Source organism: Thunnus maccoyii, chromosome 15 (assembly GCF_910596095.1).
Source record: "Thunnus maccoyii chromosome 15, fThuMac1.1, whole genome shotgun sequence".
NCBI lineage: Eukaryota > Metazoa > Chordata > Actinopteri > Scombriformes > Scombridae > Thunnus > Thunnus maccoyii.
The window spans coordinates 30,217,113-30,240,978 of record NC_056547.1 but is presented as its reverse complement, the minus strand read 5'-3'; the positions used below and the strand labels follow the sequence as shown (position 1 = coordinate 30,240,978).

The following is a 23,866-nucleotide window of genomic DNA, read 5'->3' as shown; positions in this document are numbered from 1 at the left end:
ATCACTAACTCTGCTGCTCCCCTTAGATCTACCAAGCTTTTTAGTCTCTTTTAGCTTGTTTTGGTTTTATAGCCCACAAACTCATCAGTGTTGTTTGAGATCAGGTTGGTTGAGACCAAAACAGAGCTTAAAAGAGTTAATATCAGACTCACATTCATCAGGTGGACACAAACTCGACTCCAAATGAATGATAATGTTGTTCTGTCTGCTGGATGTGGAAATAGGGGACTATTAGCTGACACATTAGCCATATCAACTTTATAAGGTGTTAATATGTCAATGTTGATGTCCCTAAGTGGCCAAAAAAATACTGCTACTTCAAGAATAGAGTTGATTTCACATTAACATTTTATTATAAACAACTGCAGTTGTATAAATGTCATTTTCTAAGTAAACAAACTTTATTTTGTGTGAAAGTTCATTCTTGACCTTGGAATCAGTAGTTTGACAAAAAGACAATAAAACAAATAATAATTAAGATCCATTCAATAACTTTTCAATGCCTTTCAACAGCATCTCATGGTCTTCCTAGGCAACCCATCTCCATGACAACTGGGCAAACTCCATCCACTGAAGAAGACCATAAGATGCATAAAATGAGAGCTCCATAAAAAGCTAGTAAGTGTATCTTGAGTTATGTGAGTTGAGATTTTTGTCAAGCTATTCAAACTGTAAATTCAGACAGTCACTGAGATGTTCTGCAATGCACAGCTTCATTAGATAAACCAGAGATGAAGGTGGTGCTGTTTGCTCTAATTCTAACTTATATTTACAATCTGTTTGTTGAGAAAGTATCCAACTATCTGAAACCAACAGTGGCCAACAGGAGAGCAGATGTATGGAGAGGAATGGAGAAGCTGAGTGAAATGTCCTCTCAGGAGTCCTCCTTCTCTTGATATCTGTAACACCAAAATCAAAATGATCAGCACAAGATCACATAGAAGCACTAGATGTGAAAATTATGTGTTGATATTCATCACCTGCAGTGTATACAGGTGAAGAAGACAGTCTGGCCTTCGTCTGCAGATCTCATCTGCCTAGTGTGGTAAATCATCCCTTCTTTATTACAGCGAGAGCAGCGTCTGTCGATCTATGAGAGCAGCCATACAGATAACAACATCAACACAGTGTACAATTGTCACCATCACACACAGGAGTCAGCGGCAGCACTGTCTCTTCTTACCACAGGTCCCTTCAGTTCTGAGTCCTCCTCATCCTCCAGAGCTACTGATGACTGCTCCACAGGGTTAAAGATGACCGTAGAGCGTATTTCCTGGCCTGAGAACTCTGGACAGTAAAATACATACATGTATGTATGTATGTGTGTCAGGGAAATGTGCAGTTATCAAACCATGATGTACGATGTCAAAAATGTTCATAGGACTATTTTTTCCAATGAAAACAGTTCACAGTGAGGTCTGTGGATTATCCAAAAGCACAGAGGCATTGTTTCTGGAAGGAAAATTTGCTGTTGAAGTTTTTCATTTATTTATTTTTTTAATGCTGTGACTAGCACAAACAAAATTCCATTCACCTCCACTGTACAGTGGTGGAGGCAAAAATCTTAAACGTATCTCAAAACCTGGACAAACCACAACTACTTGCATGGATAGATACCAGTAGGAACAAGAAAGAAAATAGATGTTTTGTAATTTTTTGAACAGACCCTCTAAATGTCAGTTACTCTGCTCCGGTGATTCATATAAAATATTGTTGAAATGCTACAGAGGGCCCCTTGGAGGCAGATCACCAAGTGGTTTTTGTATCATTTCAAAGGTGGAGAAGAACATGTTTCCTATTCCAAAGAATGATAAGATTGGAATCAGTGCACTGTGGGGGTTTTCTGTGCTGCAGAGACACTTGCATGGGGTGTAAAGGATTAGATTGTAATGCCTGTCTCTCTGTTGCTCACAGTCACACAGATTGTGTCTGAGGAGGTTAAATACATGCAGAACTTGTTAGAGAGTTGGTACCTGCTACAGGGATACAGAAGGAGCAGCGGGGGCAGCGGACAGTGTCCTGTATCCCTGGGAGAGGAAGGACGTTCCCACACTCTGGGCAGAAGTTGGGATCACCACCAAAACATGACATCACTATGTAAAGACAAGCGGCTTCATTAATGTACTTTAGGGGGAGACAGACTAGTAGAAAAACTAACTGCAGTGGTGGAAAGTAACTAAGTACATTTAATAAAGTACTGTAGTTAAGTACAATTTTGAGGCACTTGTACTTTGAGTATTTCCATTTTGTGCTTCATATATATATATAACACTCTAAATTGGGCCATTTTGCATAATGAGTACTATGCTTATAATTTACTTAAGAATTTGAATGCAGGAATTTTACTTGTAACTGGGTATTTTTTTCATGGTGGTACAGCTACCTTTACTGAAGTAAAAGATCTGAGTACTTCTTTCACCACTGACTAACTGACACACACCAGCCTTTGCTTCCCTTCTCCAAATGGTCATTTTATCCATAATTGAGACTGTAAATGAAATTAAGTTGTTCTTCAGTGTTCTGTTCGTCGTTCTCTGATCAGACCTGTCGGTTTATTTGAGAATAACATCAGGTTACACTTCAGTGTTTTGAGGGCTTCACTTTTGTTTATGTCTCATTCACGGCTTGGGCTTTTAAAAATTCGACTTTAAGACTTGATTTCCAAATAAAATTAAATAGTTAATAGGACTGCGTGTCCATAAGAATATGCAGTTTTACAAGTAAAGAGGTAATCTAGCTAACACTAATTTACACTGAAGAAAGCACATCACCTCAGCACGTGAGACTAACGGCTGATTCAGAGGAAAAAAACATTTTGTACCAGAATTTACGTACTCACCTGTTTGATGTGTGAATAACGTTTCTACCAACAAATAATACGAAGTTTTCACCGAAACACCCCAACTTTTCCGTTACAAGAATAAAGAACGATATACAACGCGGAGTCCTTCAATTTATCGCCGTCGCTTGCTGATGACGTCATGTGCATACGCTAACGTTAGCGCTTTGCTTTGAACGGAGGCGTTGATTCACTTGCATCTCTTTTACTTAAAGGTATGTTGTGTGCTTCAAGTCATTTCAAACCAACAGCATTAGTAGTTCATACAGAAATATATCCGCTATAATTCTTAAGTTCAAATTTAAACCGTGTGCTGCTTTAGCATGCGAGTTGTTGAGTTGCTTGTTAGCCGTAGAGCTAATTGCAGCTAGTTGTTGAAATGCCTAGGTTGTTTTTTTTTTACACCGAACGTTAACATTAACGTAACGTTACCTGTATTCACTTAAAATATCCTACCGTCACACTTTCCCCCGAGTCTTCGTCAGGCTAGGAACCGTAAAATTACTGTTAGAGAAAGAAGTTAATATGGTTTGTTATCTGTAAATGAATGAAAGATGCCAGAATAATTAACAACATACGCTATCAAGTTTGTTTGATGGAGTCACAAAACCAATTAGCGTGTGTCTTCATAGCCACAGGGATTTTTGACGTGGGAGGAGCGCCTAGATAGATAGCTAGCTAAGATAATATGAAAATAAGGCAGAATTTTGCAACAGTTCAACATACTTCAAATCCATGAGTTGAACTCTGACAACTCTGTAATTTAGGAGGCCAGTACACATTACTTTCATGTTCTGAACACATGATTTAAGTGATGGATGTCACAGCCAGTTACTCAGCAGCAGTATTTACAGTTGAAAGAAATTAGCCCGAGACACACAACCATCACTTCATAAACCACCTCTGTTAAGTCTCAGACATGCTGCCTGAATCCTCAGCAAGCTAAAGGCAATTGATACCTAATATTAGACAATTATTTCTGGTTTGGCATCTCTGCCATATAAATGGATTTTTCACATGTATATCAGTCCCACTTTCTTAGAGATCTAAAAATAACTGTTCACCAATAGCTGTCCTGTACTGAAGTGCCAGGAGATGCAAAACCTCTGAGATAATACAGATCTCCACAGATTGAGATACCTCTGAGCTGTGAGCACCTCAAGCAAATAGTGGTTTGATGTAAATGTGTCAGAATTAGCAAAGCCTAATATTCATCTGTATGTTTGTGAAGGGGTTGGTAAGCTCATTTTGTACTGTGCTGTTTTGTTGATTTTTATGAAATAAAATAAAAATCAGTAAATGAATTCAATCAACCCCCTCAAAAAACATGGTTACAGGATTTTATTATAGCAACTTAAGTAACATTATGGAAGTTACCTCCGCTCTTGAAAAACTACAAATGTGAGAGAAGTAGAACCCCTCTAAAATGTAATATTGTTTAATACAGCAGTCCTGTCATAAATACCTCCTTAAAGCTATTTTTTGTTTTGCAGCTGTGTCAAGATGACTGAGAACGACGTAGACAACGAGCTGTTGGACTATGAGGAGGATGAGGTGGAGGCTGCAGGGGTCGGGGATGTAGGAGACATGTCGATAAGGAAGGAAGGAGTGAAGGGCTCTTATGTGTCCATTCACTCCTCTGGATTTAGAGACTTTCTGCTGAAACCAGAGCTGCTCAGGGCCATAGTGGACTGTGGGTTTGAGCATCCATCTGAGGGTGAGTAATCTGTGAGACATGGAAATGGATTTGCACATTTTATAAGTATAATATACTGAAAAGGGGTAGGAAGCAAATACAAGTTTTTTATTGTATGATTGAGAAAAACTTGATAAAACTGGTTTGGTATAAAAATTAGGTATTTTGGGAATGTCTGGGATAAATGTACACTTGCATATACAAGTTAAAACAAAACAACCATAGTTGGTTTGCTTGAGATTTGGATTTTCCTGATAAGGAAAAAGATTTACCTTTAATAGAGAAACATTTTGGATGTGTGTTTCTCTTGCAGTTCAGCATGAATGCATCCCTCAGGCGATACTGGGTATGGATGTGCTCTGTCAGGCCAAGTCTGGCATGGGGAAGACTGCAGTGTTTGTTCTAGCTACTTTGCAGCAGCTGGAGCCAGTCACGGGACAGGTAATCCTCCCTGCTGACACCCAATATGTCCCTCCCTTCTGACCCACCCATAATGTCTCTGTCCACAAATATCACTAAGAGTCACTTTCTTCTAGAAATAAAATGCAGAATATAAGTTCCATCCATACTGCAGCACAACATCTTATTGCACCATATATATATATATATATATGTACACACCATTTCATTTCATGACCTGTTATTAGGAAATAGGTTTGGTCCAGGTTTAAAGGGGAACTCCACCTATTTTCCACTTCAGCGTTGGTTTCCAGGTGTTGGGGAGTACTACTGCATTTGTTAAAAAAAAAAAAAAAAAAAAAGTTGTAGAATGCCTTTTGTCTCCAGAGGGAGCTGTGTCTAATAAATTGCTTCAAATGATGTATTGAGTCAGCGTCTGTTGGGGCTGAGGATTACAAGTTTGAAAATGAACAAAATCTGGGGCTGTGGAGTTAGAAAGAAGTGAGGTTAGCAGACCTCTGTAGCCTGCTCCTCATCTCTGCTGGAGGCTAGCAGCACCAGGCTACATTAGTCACTACTAGCATAACACTCTTGAATCTCTGACTGAACTGTGGGTGGTCGAGTTGCTTTGTGGGTAACGTAGGCACCAGGATTTGACAAGGAAGACGAATGCATGGAATGAAGACTATACTCTGGTTCTGCTGCATTGAGTTTGATACTTTTTAAATGTCCATTCTGAGTCTGACATTATGTAAGAGTGCAATGCTAAATCAGTGGAGTACTCTTTTAATATACATACATGACATCAAATGTGACTCAAGAATGTGTTATAAGGATCCACTCTTAAGTTCAAAAGACAGACTACTTAATTACATTCAAATTGGGATTTTATATAAGATGTAAAATCAGACCAAAAAATACAGATATTTTTATTAGGCAAATTCAGAAAGATCAGTTTAAATAACCTAGTTACCATGGAAACGTCTGTGACGTAAATTGGTGCAACCAATGTAAAAAGTTCCCCAGTAGCAGAGGGCAGTTATAATATAATGCTTTTAACCACAACCTCATTATAATATCATTTTATATACACTATATACACACCACAGTATTGGCAATGTTGATATGAAAATGACTTAAAATAAATGGTAGAGTAAATCATTGATGCCTTGTCTGACAGATTGTAAAACTTGCTTTGTGTTATGTATCAACAAAAGCTGATTTGAATTGGCAAATGCAGGCAGGAAATGTTTTTGGTCAGGAAAATATAAATGAATATAATCAGGAGTGACAGCAGTTACATTACAGTCACAAAAGCCATAAGAGGATCTTGTAATTGTGAGTGTCATTGTTTTGCTTCAGGTGTCGGTCCTGGTGATGTGCCATACCAGAGAGCTGGCCTTTCAGATCAGCAAGGAGTATGAGAGATTTTCAAAGTACATGCCCACTGTCAAGGTAAACACTGTGACCTGATTCTCCTCAGCAGCCCAAATCATGAGCGCTCTGTCCCTTGCATCTTTACGGACTGTACATGTGTCTTTCCCTGCAGGTGGCAGTGTTCTTTGGAGGGCTGTCTATAAAGAAAGATGAAGAGGTGCTGAAGAAAGACTCTCCTCACATTGTGGTTGGAACACCGGGCCGGATCCTGGCACTGACACGCAACAAGACTCTCAACCTGCGTCATATCAAACATTTCATCCTGGATGAGTGTGATAAGATGCTGGAGCAGCTCGGTTAGTAAATATGCCTCTCCCCATACACAGCCTCATATTCAAAGGAAAAATCCACTCTAAAACAATTGACAGTGCACTAAAGTGGGACAAAAGTAAGTAATTATGTACAGTATATTCTCCTTAAGATGTTAAAATTGAACATCAACAAGACAAAGCTGTAAAAGACAGCGTTGTTTATAGTAGACTACATCTTGTGGTTGTCAATGAGATGGCTGAGTTGTCATCACTTGTATGGAAGTATGAAAATCCAGTAACGTGAGGTCGTATATAGGAACCAAGGGTGGAGTTTTCCTTTAAGTCATCATTTATTATTCATTTTCTATTTACTGTCACTAATTCAGTTTGATATACTGTATATACATATTCACACACTCTGATGTGCTCCAGTTAAGTCAGGTTAGGGCTCATGATGGTCCCCCTGTGGAATCAGCAAGTATTTGAGGATAACTTTTTGAGCCCTGTATGCACACTTTCCATAAGTCTGTGACTCTGCAGACCTTGCTTAAGGGAAAAAACTCACTCTTCCAAAGTTGGAGATGTTCCCCAGAGATAAAGCTGAGCTACTGACACAAGCAAAGTGCTTACAAGGGACTCTCCATAACCTGTTGTTCCCCTTCTTCTTTCCACAAAGTTAGGTTGTTAAAAATAGGCAATAAATGAAAAGTGCAAAGCAAGAATTGCCTTTGAAATTCTTCTCTACATGTTACAGGCTGTGCTGTCTGTGTGTTACGGGTGTATAAATAAGTAGAGGTCTGTCTGCACATTGATGATGCATTCGGTTTAGCTCAGTAGTCAGCGCAGTTGTCTATAATCTGGGAGACTGGAGTTTGAGACCCGGTGTGGGGACCTCCTTCGTAAGATAGTTTATTCATAAACACTTATTTTAACTCTTTCATATCCTAAAATTAAAAGCGTAATAAAAATAAAAACTGGATTTTTATGCCTATTTCCACTTTTATTCGAATACAAATATAAATATAAATCATTTTGCTGCTTCAACAAATATAGATACAAATACTGGTCTCTCTGCACATCCCTAATAAATATATTATACCTAATAAATAAATAAATATGTGTGTATGTAATACATATATGCGTATATAAAGTCTGTGAGGGTTCAGTGTTTAGGACTTAGGATATTGGAAAGGGTCTTTGTTGAACTTCGTGAATACTGATGTGAGTCACTATTCTCCTCTTCAGATATGCGCAGAGATGTCCAGGAGATTTTCCGTATGACTCCCCATGAGAAGCAGGTCATGATGTTCAGCGCCACCCTGAGCAAAGAGATCCGTCCGGTCTGCAGAAAGTTCATGCAAGATGTAAATACGTCTCTCCACTCGCATCCACCATGCCTCCTCTCGCTCCCTCCACACCTCCACTACTCCTTCCCCTGTTGTGCCACGCCTGCTGGAGCGGCGGGCCTCAGAGTCCATGTTGTCCTACGACCTCCATGAATCCAAGTTACAAGCAAGAAAGAAGTTTTACTCCAAGCAGCCCCTTCAGTGCGTGGGGGATGTGGGGGGAAACGTCTGACCACAGCGCTGTCATGTCAGAGCTCCTTAACCGCTATAACCGGCCAATGCTGTCTCTGACGCAGCCTGTAAACATGCTGCTCACTTAAACCCGACTTAAAGCTACAATATGCAACTTCTTGTCTTGAGGGAGGCAGTGTTATCAACAAATAGCATTTAGTCTGAAGCCACCAGAAAGCCACCACAGACAGAAATAGCAACAGGCATCTAAAAAGCACGTTCATCAACATCTATCTGACCGCTTCCCTTGTTGTTGCACAGAGGTCACTGCTCTGTAGCACTGGCCACACAGCTACATGCCAATGAGTCACACACCCACAGTTATTCAAAAGATAGTGTCAAGCCAGCAGGGAATCACAGGCACACACAGTCTGATAGTGTAATATAAATATCATGCCTTTGCTGCAGTGGTGTTTTAATGGTAAGACAAGTTGCATACTGTAGTTTTAAGGTAAAATCTCATTATTGTCCATTTGCTATACAAATTGGCACTTTTGTCTGATTTGGCATCACTACACTTCCTTGGTTTTAAGCTTTAAATCTTTAGTGGGCTGCAGTTTCACTTCTTTGGTAGCCACATGAGCCCATCTCCAAGCCCAAAACCCGTATTTATCAAAGTTCTGAGAAACACTCTTAAGTCTAATTATTCTTGATTGGGCCTTTAATTATCAGATTATCCTAATAATGTTAAAGATATTCCCTGGACAGAACTATGTCATTTGGTGGTAATCATAGGAAAACTGCAATGTTGTCGAAAGAAAAACTCCCAAACATTTAAACCATTGACTATTGGGAACTTTACTCTCCATTTTTGCCTTTAGACTGATTTCACATTTTTGCATGTTCAGGTGATCTGCTGTTGCAAATCTTTCATTAATTGGAAGTATACCAATTGTATGGTTTCTATTTTCCCCTATAATTACTACCAAATTATCGTAAGGGAAAAAACCCTACCTAAAGCTCTCAAGTGATCACATGATTAATCCTATGTGTGGTCAGACTCAAGGATTCAAGCTACATGCAATCGTTCAATCTTAAAACAATCTTTCCCTACATTTTCCAAGAAAAAACCCTACAAAATAGTAGGAAACAGAAAAGATATTGTAGATAAAACCATTGCCACCCATGAGGAGCACAAAATGTGTTATATACGGGAAAGCAAAGGCTGCAACTGGGTGGCTAACGCTACCCTATTCTGAATTACGCACATTGCTCATCATGACTAATGCTGTATTTTCATTCCAGAACATCTGTCAGAAGGTCTGAGCTTAATTACCAGAAAGAGATATTTTTTCTTAATGTGCAAGTTGGGCTAGTAATTAAGAAATAAAAGAATGAAATTTGATATACAAAAAACATTACTTACTAAAAATATAGTATAGAATAATGTGTCCAAATCATCATTACATGTTGAATTACCTCTACAAAACTTAGACACAGTAACAAAATGAAGAGGACCTCTCTGCTATAAAATGCTGAAGACAGCTAGCTTTTGCAGTACCATTAATGAAATACAGTAAAAGAAAAGCAGATGTAATGTTGTAGAGTAAATTAAGTCTTCATCTCTGAACACCACCAAGGAGAGTGTGCTGTTAACTTGTAACACAAATCCATCATAGGAGGCAAAAGCTAATTTAAGAACGTAAAGATAAATAACCTCAAACAAACAAAGAGAACTCAGCCAGACAGCTTGTAGTGGATCACAACCTGCTCGTTGAGCATATGCAGTCATTTACAGTACTTCTCTGAAGTGGAGAGCACATTTTAAATAGTAACTACACACTCAGATCCTGCTAGCTTCCTCCCTCCCAGGATACTTTAAAAAAAAATGCAATCGAGGACTGAGCATCAACGACTGTAGGGGAAGCTGGAGCAGCAGAGTTACTTAAACTTTGTTAACTGCCTCAGAAAAAATACCAACGCAAAGGACACAAAAACCCTACAACACCTCACAGGCAAACCAGTTATCTAAAACGAGAAAGTTGCTGATTGTTTAGTTCCTGCTTTGGTCTTCAGCTGTAATCCAGGCATCAAAGAGAAGATAGGAGGTTTGTGACAGTAGCATGTGTTATAGGGTTTTGACTGATTGACTCTGTCTGGTAGATACATACATTCTACTGCTAAGATGTTTTTTTTTTCCAGCCTGGTTCTGACCGCTTGTTTGGGTAGACCAGATACCAGCCAATACAGGGAGCACATAAATGATAATGTAAAAGGCATCATACAGACTCTGCTTACTGGTAGATTCTGCTAGTTGTTGCCACAGTGGATGGTGAGCCAAATAAATCCTCTCACAACTGGAACACTGGAGCAGGCAAATACTGATGATGTCTGACAAGAGCCATGACACATCATTGGAGTGGAACAAATATTCCACCTTACTGTAATTGTTAGGTTGCACAAACAACCACTTAGCAGCATTAATGAAAAGTTTTACATTTACAGTCGATCAAATTGCTTTATGTTGTGAGTAAGGTGTTTCTCGTACTAGTGAACCTACAGGAAATGATCACCAAGTCTGCACTTCCTTTCAGCTCCACAGAGTTCTTTTAGAATATTTAAGCTCATTGTTGCGACCTGCAATGTTACTGTTTTTAGTTCAGTCTAATGGCTCTCATCAGCCTGGTTTCTAACAGCAGCAGCAGCAGCAGCAAGCAGCTGCTAAAGCCACTGTACGCTACCTGCTCAGCACCAAACAGCAGACAGACACAGTTAGAGATAAGCTTGTCAACATAGTGGAGCAGCTAAAGTGCCAGATATTTCCCTCAGGAGTTGGTAGAGAGCAAAGACAGAGCTGAACGAGAGTGAATATTGCCATGACAATTTTATATGCTCAAATAGGTTTTTGAGTTTCTTCTGCTGCCACTGGCAGAAAAAATAAATTGATACAGCTTTAAGAAAATATGAAAACACCTTGCAGAGTCTATTGTTGTCAACAGTAAGTTGTCACTCATGTGGGACACATCACGGTGTAGGATCATTCACACAAAAACCCCCTTTTGTTGTTGAAAATATTCACTCAAACACTTCTAGGGTTAGGAAAGTATAGATTGCAGAAAGTAGTTGACTTAACCAAGAGTGGCTGGAGTGGAGTAAATGTGTGTGGATTTGGTGTTGTGGAATTTTATTGGAGCAGTTAAAGTTGTGTAATATTGGTTGTATTGAATTCTTGACAATTCTAAATTGTTAGAAGATGCAGATGAAGCAGCGTTCCATTAGTTTGTTGTATTGATGGGATGAATTCCCTTGTTCTTACATGAGACATACCTCCAAGATGCAGACAGGGATAAGTGGAAAGATGGATGAGTCTGCATTGGTGCATGCTGTGCACCTGAATTGATGGAATGTTAGTCAGAGCAGCCAGAGTGATCACAGGGATCGGGATTTGTGATTTTTGTGAGGAACAGAAAAACCTTTTAGAACGGATTTGCTGTGTTGTCATTCTTCTCAACAGTGCAGGGTGATCACGCCTGTTTTTTTTTTTTGGGTGTTTAGGTTTATCTGTGTTTGTTGGATGAGTGTTTTGTGGGTAAACTACCCCACAACCTTCCTCTCCTCTCTGGTATCTGCTTCTTCTGCACCTCTCTCTGTCTCCTCTCTGGTATCTGCTTCTTCTGCACCTCTCTCTGTCTCCTCTCTGGTATCTGCTTCTTCTGCACCTCTCTCCGTCTCCTCTCTCACTCTGCTTCCTTATCGGTACATTTCCTTGCATCCCCTCTGTATCACAAACCTTCAAACTGTTGTATATCTCTGCCAATCTGTCCTGTACAACTCTCCCCTCACACTAGCCACATTCTGTCTGACCTACTTTAATAAACTCCACTTCCACATTCCCTTATTCCAACACCCACACCCCTCCCCTTCAATCTTCTCACCCCCTTCCTAACCCCTGTGCAACTCCTGCCTGCTCCAGCCGATGGAAATCTTTGTGGATGACGAGACCAAGCTGACTCTGCATGGGCTGCAGCAGTACTACGTCAAGCTGAAGGACAATGAGAAAAACAGAAAGCTCTTTGACCTTCTGGATGCTCTGGAGTTCAATCAGGTATGTCTTCATCATGTCTCTATAGTCTTCTCTACTGATGTGAGCGCGGCATCGGATGTGTGTTCAAATTCTTATATTGGCAGTTCTATTTTATGTTTGCAACATTACACGCATGTTAATACGGGACAGAAGATGTGCAGAGACTGTTGGTCAGATAAAACAAGCAAAGTAAAGATATCACTGTGGGTTTGGAAAAATTTGTAAATGGCATTTTTTTCATAATTTTTCCCCCATTTCATAGACTAAATGAAATATCAATAAAATCCTCATCAGATGAACAGAAAATGATTGTTGGTTGCAACTCGAATGTCAGCGTTCAATCATAAGTCCCAGAAGTAGTGGTGTGAAGAAAGAGTAAAAAGAGCCTGAGACAGAAGTTCATACTCCACCCACTTTGTCATCATCACACACCTGTGCAATCAGTGTACTGAGGCCTTAATGTTTTTTTTTTTTATATGGATGCACAAGTGGAGTATAGAAACGCTGACAGTAGCTGAGTGACTGTGTTACTCTGTTGTCCAGGTGGTGATCTTTGTGAAGTCTGTCCAGCGGTGTGTAGCTCTGGCTCAGCTGCTGGTGGAGCAAAACTTCCCTGCCATTGCCATCCACAGAGGGATGCCTCAGGAGGAACGGTACCTGAGCCATAACAATAAATAACACATTAGCCTGCTTTTTTAATACTCACAACTGTGGACAGTTATCATGCTGCAGCCCTGTTTACTAGTGCGCACATGTGGAATGCGTCTGTGTCCGCAGACCCCCGGAAGTATGAACAGAACCCTTTTGCGTGTGCACAGTCTGCAGTCTTGCTGTATGCAAGTCCACAGCTGTCCGCAGATGTGGAGTGTGGAAAGTATGTAAAGGCCACACACACTTTTTGGTCCCCACACTTCTGAAATTAATCCAGCACCCCTGGATCATTGTCATGTTGTAAAATTCCTCTCCTGCCAACCTTCTTGAGACTGGTAGTCATCTTTTCACTCAGTATTTGGGTATACAAACCTGCTCTCATAGTGCCATCGCCAATATACCTTTTGCACTCATGCGACCCCATATCAGTCACTGTGGTAGTCTGGCCAGGTTCACGCCAAACATGCTGGACCCCTTCTGATCCAAACTTATTCATTTTGGTTTCATCTAAACAAAGAATGTGCTGCCAGTATTCATAAGGCATCAGGCATTCATCAGTCTAATCTTGCAGTTTTGTGCCCTTTTGTGAGCAATTGTTTACTTTTTGGACGTCACCCATAGAGGTTGACTTCATGCAATATCCTTCACACTGTCTGAGCAGTCACTGAAACACCAATGTCCACAGATAATCCTTGTGTCAAGTCAGAAGCACCTGCCCTTCTGTTTTTCAATGTAAGGTTGTGTAAATAGCAAATTGTGTGTGCTGTCATTTTTTGAGGACAGCCACTGCACCCTCTGTTATTGGTAAGTTATATGTATGAGTCCTTCTGTACCTCCAAATCACTGCTGCAACTGTGTTTTGGCTTCTGTTCAGTAGCCTACTGATGATCTTGTACCCTCTCCCATCTTTATGAACTCTCACAATGTGGTTTGTTATGCTGGCCCCACACTAGAAGATAACTGGGCAGATTTTGGGTCTGATTCGTCCCTCCTGACAGTTGCAGGTGTGTTCCCACTTCGAGGCTGGTCTGAACAGATTATCTGCCCAAATGATCCTGTACTGTTAGAGGTTTACAGGCATAATCTTAATGTTACCGACTGGATTGGAGTCTCCCCGATTTCAAATCCTAAATATCAAATATGTTTATCACTTGAAATCATTTAGTGTGAAAGGAACAGGGATCGAAATAGAGCAGACACCTGCAATAGCCAATGAGAGCAAGCTGAATGGGAAGCGTCACCAACCGGATGTCACCTCCAGCTTGTGCTGCAAAATGTATAAGCCATGCTGATTCTGTCTTCTCAGCCATGACTTCATCCACATTTTTTTCTCTTTTTTTATTTTTTGGTGCAAACACTTAGCACACACAACAGGTAACCAGGTGGTTTCCCATGTTTTTAAAATCAGTTAAGATTTGAAAATCTAGTGTGCACCAGGCATTACTTGTTCAGGCAGTTCCTTACCATGTGGAGCCATGTTGCATTAGACACAACCCAGGCTAAAATTGAGAAAGTTGTGGTGTTCACGGGTTCTTTTATGACCTTGTTCAGGCAATTAGTACCACAGGTGTACTCACTTTTGTTGCATTGAGGTTGTACTTTGAGGCCTGTATTTTCAATGTCTATCTAACCTGTTTGTTTTTAATTATAAATAAGATCAAATAGCCTACACTTGACCCAAGTAATACTACGATTATTGTAAGATGACACAATTTTGAATCATTTAATATTTTAGTGATATTGCTCAGGGATGTATTTCGTTTTGTTAGAATAGAATAGACATTTTTATTGTCCACTCGTGGAAATTAGTCTTTGGCATCACAGACAGCGTTACACTTGAAAACTTCCTCCACCATGGGTTAGAATACATGAGATAAAGACAAGAAATAAATGGGCCTGTAATAAACGGTTGGGATGAAAGTGCTAAAATGATAATAATAAATAGTTATCTTGAATAGACATGATAAAAACAGCAGCAGTCACTAATATCTAATAAAGTCATTAGTTTAGTAAGATGAGACAGGATGGAATAAAATATCTCTTAAAGATGTTTCTCGTTGCTGTGGGTACCCTATATTGTCTTCCTGATGGGAGTTTTTCAAATTCATATATTGTACATAAATTTATGTACTGTATATGTATATTCTATACATTATCTATACATGTATGTTGTTTGTGTAGGTCTTGTTGAACTGAAAGGCAGCAGACAGCGGGAATGCTTTAACCAATTGCTTCTTCACTGTCTTTAGTTTGTCTCGCTACCAGCAGTTCAAGGACTTTCAGAGGAGAATCCTGGTGGCCACCAACCTGTTTGGACGGGGGATGGACATTGAGAGAGTCAACATTGCCTTTAATTATGACATGCCAGAAGACTCTGACACTTACCTACACAGGGTAAGGCTGCGTTCACACCGACAGTAGCACACAGACATACACAAGTGAACCCTACTCTGTAACCCAGTGTTCATTTATACCTATTAAAGCTCATCATATTTAAAGGTTTAATGTGTAAGAAGTGGCCAGAATCTTAGTTTAAAACATTCCCAAATTAACTAAAATTATCAACAGAATATGAACAATAACAGTTATGACGTTATTTCAAAGACCTATATGTATTGTGTTTCAGAGATATCTATTGAAGTTAGCATGCTAACCAGCTAGCTTCGGCCTGTACTGTCTTGTAATACCACTTTGTACCACAGGGATGTGATGGTGAGTCACTGCAGCGTCCAGTCTGCCCACAGAGTCCAACATGAAAGGGAGAAGAAGTATCACTGGCAGTGATGTTGGGGCCAGGCTGAATGCTGTTGTATTTTTCGCTGTAGGACTGTTAATATGTCACTTTATTAAGTTTTAATATTTTTTCAGGCAAGAAAGCAACCATGTAGATTCGTAATATGTGGTTAGTTTATCCAAATAACACCTATTTTGGAAAGTTGCACCAACGTTGTGGGAGCAGCCGGCTGCTGCTGCAGATGCTGGCTAGAGAGACATCAGCTGATCATGTCAGCTGATCCAACAACTGCACTGAGTTGCACCAGTTATGTGAAAGCTGGTCATTTGGCATCGTAGCACATCATAGTAAGCTGGATCGATATTGAAATACCATATCAATAAATTCGGTTTCTGCTGGATTACTGTGTGTGTACTGTGTTGTAAAATAGCAGCAATTAATGAAAAAAATATGCTGTGTGGCAGAAAAACTGTTGTTTTACCATCAGTGAGTTCTGTGATATTTTATGACACCTACACAAGGGGCATGTGTGTAAATATTTAGTTGTTAATTAGAGTTATGTTGTAACTGTAATGTAATGTCTCCATACACCATAGCACAGACTCACTGTAAACAGTAAGCTTTATGCTATATTCAGGGAGTGATACTGATGGTGGTGTGTGTGTGTGTGTGTGGTGGGGGTGGGGATGATGTGCTGCCCCCCATTTGTTTGGATCAGGTGGCCAGTTCTTACACATTGAACCTTTAAGTAATACCATTATAATGAAATTGGTGTCAGCTATGAAGTTATGAATAATCTTTTGCACATTGAAAGTAACAAGAATAAGACTGATAAAATATTCTGTGTTTTTCTCATTGTCAACAAATCCCATGAAAAGATCTAAACCAGGAATGTGTTAACCAGCTCCACAACAAACTACCGATGTCTGAGCCTTTTCACAGGGCAGAAATCAAACACTCAGGATGTAATGTGTCATATGTCTTCACCCAGACTGAACACTGAGGTCAGCAGGTAGAAGTAAGCAGTGTGTTGTTGACAGGTGGCCCGAGCAGGCAGGTTTGGCACGAAGGGCCTGGCTATCACCTTTGTGTCTGATGAGGGCGACGCCCGCACACTCAACGACGTCCAGGACCGCTTCGAGGTGAACATCAGTGAGCTGCCCGACGAGATCGACATCTCTTCTTACAGTGAGCTTCCATTTATTCTATCAGCTTTGGATTCATTCAAACCTACCCTTCCACTAACCTCCCCTTTATGTGTGTGTGTGTGTTTGTGTGTGTTTCCCTGCAGTTGAACCAGCGCGATAGATGAGCCAGATGCTCCCCTGGGTCTCGCAGTCACTTTGTATTTGCAGTTTCACTCTGATGGTAGATGCAGACTGTCTTTATATAAACCTTGGCATGTCAGGCAGCAGATTTTTTCCTAATCCTGTCACGTTTGCTTTTTTGAAAGAATTAAAGTAGTACAGCGGTGGTACAGCTCCCTCTGCAGGAAGAAATCAGACAGACTTTTTCATTATTAAATATATATATATAGTTTTATTTAAGTTTCTGATGTCAGTATTTGTCAGTGCATATTTAATTTTGATATTGAGCTTAATGAGGGAAAGCTGCTTTGCTAGATGAGATAAGTTGACTTTTTACCAGTGGATAGTAGAGAAGAGGACATGACTAAACATGGTTCACTGCTGTGTGGAGAAATAAATCTGTTTTTTGCCTTGTAAAGTGTGTTCTATATTTTTATTATTATCAACGAATTCCACAAACTCACCAAAAGCAACAGTATGTTAGTCCACCTCTCACCCTGTCCACAAGCCCCATGAATCCTACTGAAGATGTAAATCTTAAAGTCCTGAAGAACTGAAAACACATTTAGTCATCCGTTTTTGCAGTCAAAAATATGAACAAGTTTTTATAAAAAAAAAATATATTAATAGTTTTGTATTATTAAAAGGAAGAAAAAAGGTATGTGGGGAAATATCAGAATGTTACTTTTTGTCTCAGATGGCTAGAGGAGCATGTGTGTCATGGACATTACTGCTTTATGCAAAGATTTATTAGTCTTCATCTATGTAGACAAATGGCATTTTATGGAATTAACACAAAACTAGGAGGAGCCATCATGAAAGCAATTAATTTTAATACATTTCTCCCTTTTGGTTTCTAATTTTTCGTAAAGGAAAACAGGACAGGTCATTTACAGAGCAGATATGTATTCTGTAGCAGACAAAAAAATGGAGAAAAAAAGGCATGAAATTATAGATCACAAATATACAATTATATTTTTTTTAAAAGTCAGTAATTTCCCAGAACAGCTAATGTTAATGTTAGGAAACTTTACTCAAACAGGAGGAAATAGTGCATTTGTTGGGGACTACTTTCATCTGTGGATGAATACACATTTCATAGTTCTCTAGTGAGTATTTCTGGCAGCAGGATGGTTTATAGAAGATCATCAGCCTTGTCTTGTAGAAGTGTTGTAAAGCTTGGAAGATACAAAGTGCTTCAAACTCAGAACATCTTTATGACTCAAAACTCAAATAGTCTTAAAAATTTGACTTGCATGTGGATGATTTCCCACCGTATGTGGGGTCAACATGCTCACTGTTGCTGTGTTTCTGAGTTACCTCTTATGTGGACGAAGGATGTTAAAACAACTACCTTCAACATGTTTGTAAAACAGGAAGCAGAGCAGGAATCCAACAGGATGACCAGAGAGGAAGCAGAGAGATAACTGCTGATCACAGCTCACTTTGCAGGACACACAACCATGGTGTTTTTGCTTTTTTTGCCTAACCTCTGACTGCAAAACGGGTAAGCTTTTCCCAGCCAGTATGGAGTATCTCCACCAGATAGCCATTTGTATTGTCTCTTGTAGTTGTCACTTATCTGAAATTCAAATCACTATATTTATTTATGTCTTTATTCAAATTTGAAAATCATTGAGGGCAAAGCCCTCATTTACAATGACGTCAAGCAAGAAAGAAGACAATCAATTGAAACAAACATATAAATACAATTAATAAATTAAAGCTGCAAGCAGCGATGATTGGGCCCTCGCACCCTTGCACATGTCGAGGCATGGTGCAGTCGAAAGGCATCTGTCACGGGCATGTAGATGTTTTCAGACCCGGGCTGTTTTCAGACAGTGCAAAAAGGAGATAAACATCACTTCCTTTGTCTACTATTTTGCATGTTGCCAGGGCTGCTTCGTTGAAATTTTGTAGGGAGCGCTATTGAGCCAGTTTACATCACTGACTGAATATTGGCATGTAGATGTGTTCAGGCCTGGACTGTTATCAAACGTGAAGGCAGATCCAACCATGTACACTAAAAGTTATAGCAATTTCCTATGTAATGGCAAAACATCAAAACTCAACGCCACGCACAGCCACCCGCTTCAACGATAGCTAAATCTTTTGATAACTTTTGAACACAAACTAGTTTAGATGACACACTGATTTTGAAGTCATATGATGAATTCTGTAGGAGGAGTTTGTTAAAATACAAGGTATGTGAAATCACCAAAATTGAGCACTAAATTCAAAATGGCCAAATTGCTGTTGGGTTTAAGCTATGGGTCCAAGAGAATTTTTTTGTGCACCCTGGCATGATACATGTGTGTGCCGATTTTCATACATGTAGGTTTAACTTGGCGCGGGGGCTGCTTCGTTGAAATATTGTAGGGGGCGCTGTTGAGCCATTCTGCCACACCCATACCCACCACCTATACGATATTACAGACTTTAAACCTGCCATGCGTGTGCAAAGTTTTCAAGCATGTCTACTCCCTTAAAAACAGCTTCGTACTTTGTGGTGAAGAATGTGTCACCATGGCAACGGCGTTTGATTATGGGTCATGAGCTGCACAATGTAGCATCAACAAGGTCTTACATCTTAGCTGAGTCAATTTCAGATGCATCAGCCAAATTTACTAGGAATAATTAGACAAAGTATGATGCATATCGACAGTGGGTGGCACTATGACTGTCACGAAATATGGGCCTGTACATGTCTTCAGAACAGGACTCTTAACAAGCATATGAAATTTGGAAAAGATCAGACCATGTGGAGTCAAGTTATAAGGCTTTGAAATTTCATGGCAAGACATCAAAATTTTCTGTGTCGTCATGGCAGCACCTTTCCACAGAGAGCCACCAACTTCTGAATATACAATTTCCAAGGGCCTGAGGCTATTCTGAGTAAATTTGGGGCCAATCACTGTGCTACCCACAGGGTATCAACGTGTAAAACATGTAACTTCCTGTTGCCAGTAGGTGGTGCTATGATTCGTATCGAGTTTTGACACATGGATGTGTTCAGGGCGGGACTCTTATCAAGCACAAAAGGTTTGAGTCTCATAGGATCATGTATGCCGGAGTTATGGCCGTTTCAATTTTTATGACGAAGGATTGAAATTCACCACCCAGCCACACCCCCCTGGGAATGTTGAAAACTCACCATTTTGATAACTTTTCATCTCCAAGGTCTATAGATGATACTGACTGAATTTGAAGTTGCTGAGGTCAAATCTCTAGGAAGAGTTTGTTAAAGTATGTGGACTGGAAATGGCAAAATCAGTGTCAAAATCGCAACTTTGACTTCCTGTTGAGACTTTTTGGTGCGTCTGGTCATGATAAATATGCATACAGAATGTCATTCTTCTACGACAATCCGTATCGAGGGGCTCAAGTTTCTTAATTTTCTAGGGGGCACAATTGAGCCATTTTGCCACACCCATGTTCAGGACTTATAAAATATAAAATTTTTCACCACTTCTGATGTATGTGCAAAGTTTAACAGCTTTTCGTGCATGTTTAGGCCCTCAAAAATGCGTTTGTTTTGGAAGAAGAATAATAATAGAGAAAAATTCCTTCAATTACAAGACGGCCTTCACACCGCTAGGTGCTCGGGCCCTAATTAAAGTTGCAAGCAGGGATGATCGGGCCCTTGCACTTTCATGCACATCGGGGTGTGCCACAGGGCTTTCATTGCAGGCATGAAGAGATCTTCAGGCCTGGGCTCTTACTGGACGTGAACAAAGGAGTTGAATATCACTTCCTATGTCCACTATGTGACGCTAGAGAACACCCACTAATTATACGTAATGTTGCTGTATATCATGTGTAGACCACACCATGTAAATTCAATGTAGATTGGATGATGTTTGTCATATAAAGTTGATTTCCTGTTGTCAGTGGGTGGTGCTATGACTATGACTCAATATTGACATGTAACTGTGTTCTGGCCTGGACTCCAATCAAGCATGTGAAAATTGGGGCAGAATAGACAAAGTTCAGTGGAGTTACAACAACTTCCTGTTTCATGGCAAAACATGCAAACTTACTGGCATGCCATGTCATGGGCATTCCGCAAAGGTCTTAAGATGACATTGACCAAATCTGAAGTTGGTTGGGTCAAATAAAACCAACTTAAAACACAATGCCTGCAAACGGCAAAAACTGTGTGAAAACTGCAAAGTAAATTCAAAATGGCTGACTTTCTGTTGGACTTAGGGTATGGCTCCAAGCACCTTTTTTTGTGCGTCTGGACTAAAACAGTTTGTTTTTTCATGGTGAAACATTGAAATTTGCTGCGTTGCCACAGCAACAGCATTGAATGAAAACTCACAAGTTTTACAATATAGCATCATTAACATCTTACAGCTTTTCTGACTAAATTTGAGATGGATCTGTTCAACCTGCTAAGCAGAGGTCATAAAAGTAAAGCACCTGCAACTTCCTGTTGCAGTAGGTGGCGCTATGACTATGAGTCAATATTGACATGTAGATGTAATCAGGCCAGGACCCTTATGAAGCATGATAAATTTGGGGCAGATTGGACGATGTACATTTGAGTTACAACAACTTCCTGTTTCATTGCGAAACATCGAAATTCACTGCATCTCTGCATCAAGGGTGTTCCATGATCCATGATACTGACCGAATTTGAAGTTGCTGAGGTCAAATCTCTAGGAGGAGTTTGTTAAAGTATGTGGGCTGGAAATGACAAAATCGGCGTCAAAATCGCAACTTCCTGTTAGACTTAGGGTGGCTCCAGGAGGCTTTTTGGTGCATCTGGACATGATACATGTGCCTACCACATTTCGTTCATCTACATCAAATTTAAAGGTGGGGGCTTTGACTTTTAAATTTTCTAGGGGGTGCCCTTGAGCCATTTTGACACACCCATGTACAAGACCCATAAAATATAAAATTTTTCACTACTTCGGACGCATGTGCAAAGTTTCATAAGATTTCGAGCATATTTAGGCCCTCAAAAATGCAATTCTTAAAAAATAATAATTCCTTCAAATACAATAGGGCCTGAGCACCGAATTAAGTAATGACAAAATTAATTAAAAGGTTTGAGATTGTGGATTTAAAATGACCAAGTGTTACCAATTAATTTATTTTTAAAGTGCTTTGTAGTGTGTTCCAGGTGGATGATGCAAAGAAGCCAAAAGCAGTTCTTCCAAGCTGTGTATGAACATGAGGGACATGGAGTGTAAGCCAGTCATTAGTCCTAGTGTAATATGGTCCAGTGGACCAAACTAGCATGGAAGTAATGTAAGAAGGCAGCTTTCCAATAACGGCCTTGTACATAAACAAATGCATGTGCAAATCCCACCTCTCAGAGAGAGAGAGAGGACCACCACAGTACAGAATGCAATGATGAATGTAATAAGCATCACCAGTAAGGAACATGAGTGCAGAATGGTAGGCAGCATCAAGGGGCTTTAAAGTCGCAGCCGAAGCACGCCTGTACAAGATGTCACCATAGCCTAAAACTGTTAGAAAAAAGTTGCCTCAGCAAGGGTTTTTCTACAATGTAATAACAGGAAGCAGGACTTCTAAATCAGCAAAACAGTACTGGGGAGATTCTACAGCAGACGGTACAGTATCTGCAGTGCAATACAAAATACTATCATCAACATTAAGATGAATATTACATCCAGTTACAGCAGAAACAATATAATTTCTCTATATAAGTCAAGGAATCTCTGTCTGTCTGTATATATGTCTTTGTTTTTGTCCTTCGCATATTTAGAGATCCGTTCATCCAATCTACTTCACACTTGGTGGGTGTATTGTTGGGGACAAAAGGGAGCGCAATTTTGATGGATCTGAAAATGAATTTGGAATTAAAAGCAAATAATAATAAGCTTTAGCCTTCCTTATTGCACCTGAAAGTAAGCCAGTGACCAGACTCACCAGTATGCCTGGCAAGAGCCCAGGCTTTTTGTCTCTCTTTCAGCAAGGACGAGATTTCAGCTGAGAACCAGGGACTTGACCTATTCTGCACCCTTTGTTTTTTAAAGGGTGCATGCTTATCTACCACAGAGTTAAAAGCCTTACAAAAGTGGTCAAGCGCTAAGTCAACATCAGGGATTTTAGCAGTATCATGAATGTCACTTTCATAAAGATCAGACAGGAAGACTTGCTGAACAAAATATTCGAAATTTTAAGTACTCCCAATTGAGTAATTTTGTTATTTCTATTTGTTAAAATTAAGTCAATTAAAGTCGACTTAGAGAAGTCATTTAAGTTTGGCCTGGTAGGATAAGTAATTAGCTGTGAGAGATTAATTTCACAGATTTCTTTTAGATAATCAGAGGCAGAGCTCAGCCAGTTTAAATTAAAATCACCTAAAATGATCATCTCTGAATTTATGTATGGAGCTAAAAGACCAGCTACATCATCAATAGCTGAGGAGGAAGCAGAAGGTGTGTACACTGCAACCATAGTAATTGAATTATTATGTGCAATATTTACTTTCAGAGCCAAAAACTCAAAATATTAGTTAACTGTGACTGCATTAAGAACAGTGCAGGTAAAAGAAGCTCTTGCATAAATGGCCACACCACCTCCCCTTGAGTTTCTGTCCTTTCTAAAAAAAAAAGATTATAATCATCCAAAGCAACCTCAGATTCACTCACAGAATATTTGAACCATGTTTCAGATAAAATGATAACATCTGGATTGGTTCGAGTTACCAGGATTTTCAACTGGTCCAATTTTTCATGTTGAATAATGCTCTGCAAATTTAAGTGAATGAAGCCTAAACCTTTTCTATTCTTAAAGCCTAAAGGACAAAGAAAAGGGTGTGAAGCAGAATCAGACACTGGGGTATTTGTAGATGGCGGAGGTGACACTGCGGGAACAGCAGGGATTGAAGAAGTGGTTTTAACTATGATGAGATTGTGTCTGTGAGTAGATTTTGGTTTTGCACATTGCCTTTCAGTAATCCTAACAGGA

The 23,866-nt window shown here is 39.8% G+C and overlaps 2 protein-coding genes and 1 long non-coding RNA gene across 5 annotated transcripts; 1 reads left to right on the top strand and 2 right to left on the bottom strand.

The window, feature by feature from the left end:
• Positions 1-629: 629 nt before the first annotated feature.
• polr1h (RNA polymerase I subunit H) lies at positions 630-3,397 on the bottom strand. Of its 2 annotated transcripts, none has more exons than XM_042434703.1 (5): positions 3,296-3,397; positions 1,974-2,093; positions 1,184-1,287; positions 981-1,090; positions 630-899 (listed from the first exon to the last, which is right to left on the bottom strand). In XM_042434703.1, exons 2-5 carry the CDS (start codon positions 2,089-2,091, stop codon positions 875-877), a joined length of 357 nt encoding a protein of 118 aa, XP_042290637.1. In that variant the 5' UTR covers positions 2,092-2,093; positions 3,296-3,397; the 3' UTR covers positions 630-874. The 2 variants fall into 2 exon arrangements, with proteins under 2 accessions (XP_042290637.1, XP_042290636.1); XM_042434702.1 differs by lacking the exon at positions 3,296-3,397 and adding an exon at positions 2,840-2,926.
• Positions 2,972-17,333, top strand: ddx39b (DEAD (Asp-Glu-Ala-Asp) box polypeptide 39B). 2 transcript variants are annotated; one of them, XM_042434700.1, is made up of 11 exons: positions 2,972-3,054; positions 4,333-4,556; positions 4,849-4,976; positions 6,297-6,389; positions 6,484-6,667; positions 7,868-7,986; positions 12,113-12,244; positions 12,767-12,876; positions 15,124-15,268; positions 16,649-16,796; positions 16,900-17,333. In XM_042434700.1, exons 2-11 carry the CDS (start codon positions 4,343-4,345, stop codon positions 16,914-16,916), a joined length of 1,290 nt encoding a protein of 429 aa, XP_042290634.1. In that variant the 5' UTR covers positions 2,972-3,054; positions 4,333-4,342; the 3' UTR covers positions 16,917-17,333. The 2 variants fall into 2 exon arrangements, with proteins under 2 accessions (XP_042290634.1, XP_042290635.1); XM_042434701.1 differs by lacking the exons at positions 16,649-16,796; positions 16,900-17,333 and adding an exon at positions 15,577-16,008.
• On the bottom strand, positions 11,641-12,108 carry LOC121912533. Its single transcript, XR_006100080.1, has 2 exons — positions 11,859-12,108; positions 11,641-11,780 (listed from the first exon to the last, which is right to left on the bottom strand). It is a non-coding gene; the product is annotated as an uncharacterized LOC121912533 (long non-coding RNA).
• Positions 17,334-23,866: the final 6,533 nt, after the last annotated feature.

Coding starts and splice junctions, on each gene's coding strand:
- ddx39b (XM_042434700.1), top strand. CDS start 4,343: ATGACTGAGAACGACGTAGACAACGAGCTGTTGGACTATGAGGAGGAT. Junction 12,245..12,766: donor ATGCTCTGGAGTTCAATCAG/GTATGTCTTCAT, acceptor TCTGTTGTCCAG/GTGGTGATCTTTGTGAAGTC. Junction 12,877..15,123: donor GGGATGCCTCAGGAGGAACG/GTACCTGAGCCA, acceptor CACTGTCTTTAG/TTTGTCTCGCTACCAGCAGT.
- polr1h (XM_042434703.1), bottom strand. CDS start 2,091: ATGTCATGTTTTGGTGGTGATCCCAACTTCTGCCCAGAGTGTGGGAAC. Junction 1,288..1,973: donor CTTCTGTATCCCTGTAGCAG/GTACCAACTCTC, acceptor TTTACTGTCCAG/AGTTCTCAGGCCAGGAAATA. Junction 900..980: donor TTCACCTGTATACACTGCAG/GTGATGAATATC, acceptor TTGGTGTTACAG/ATATCAAGAGAAGGAGGACT.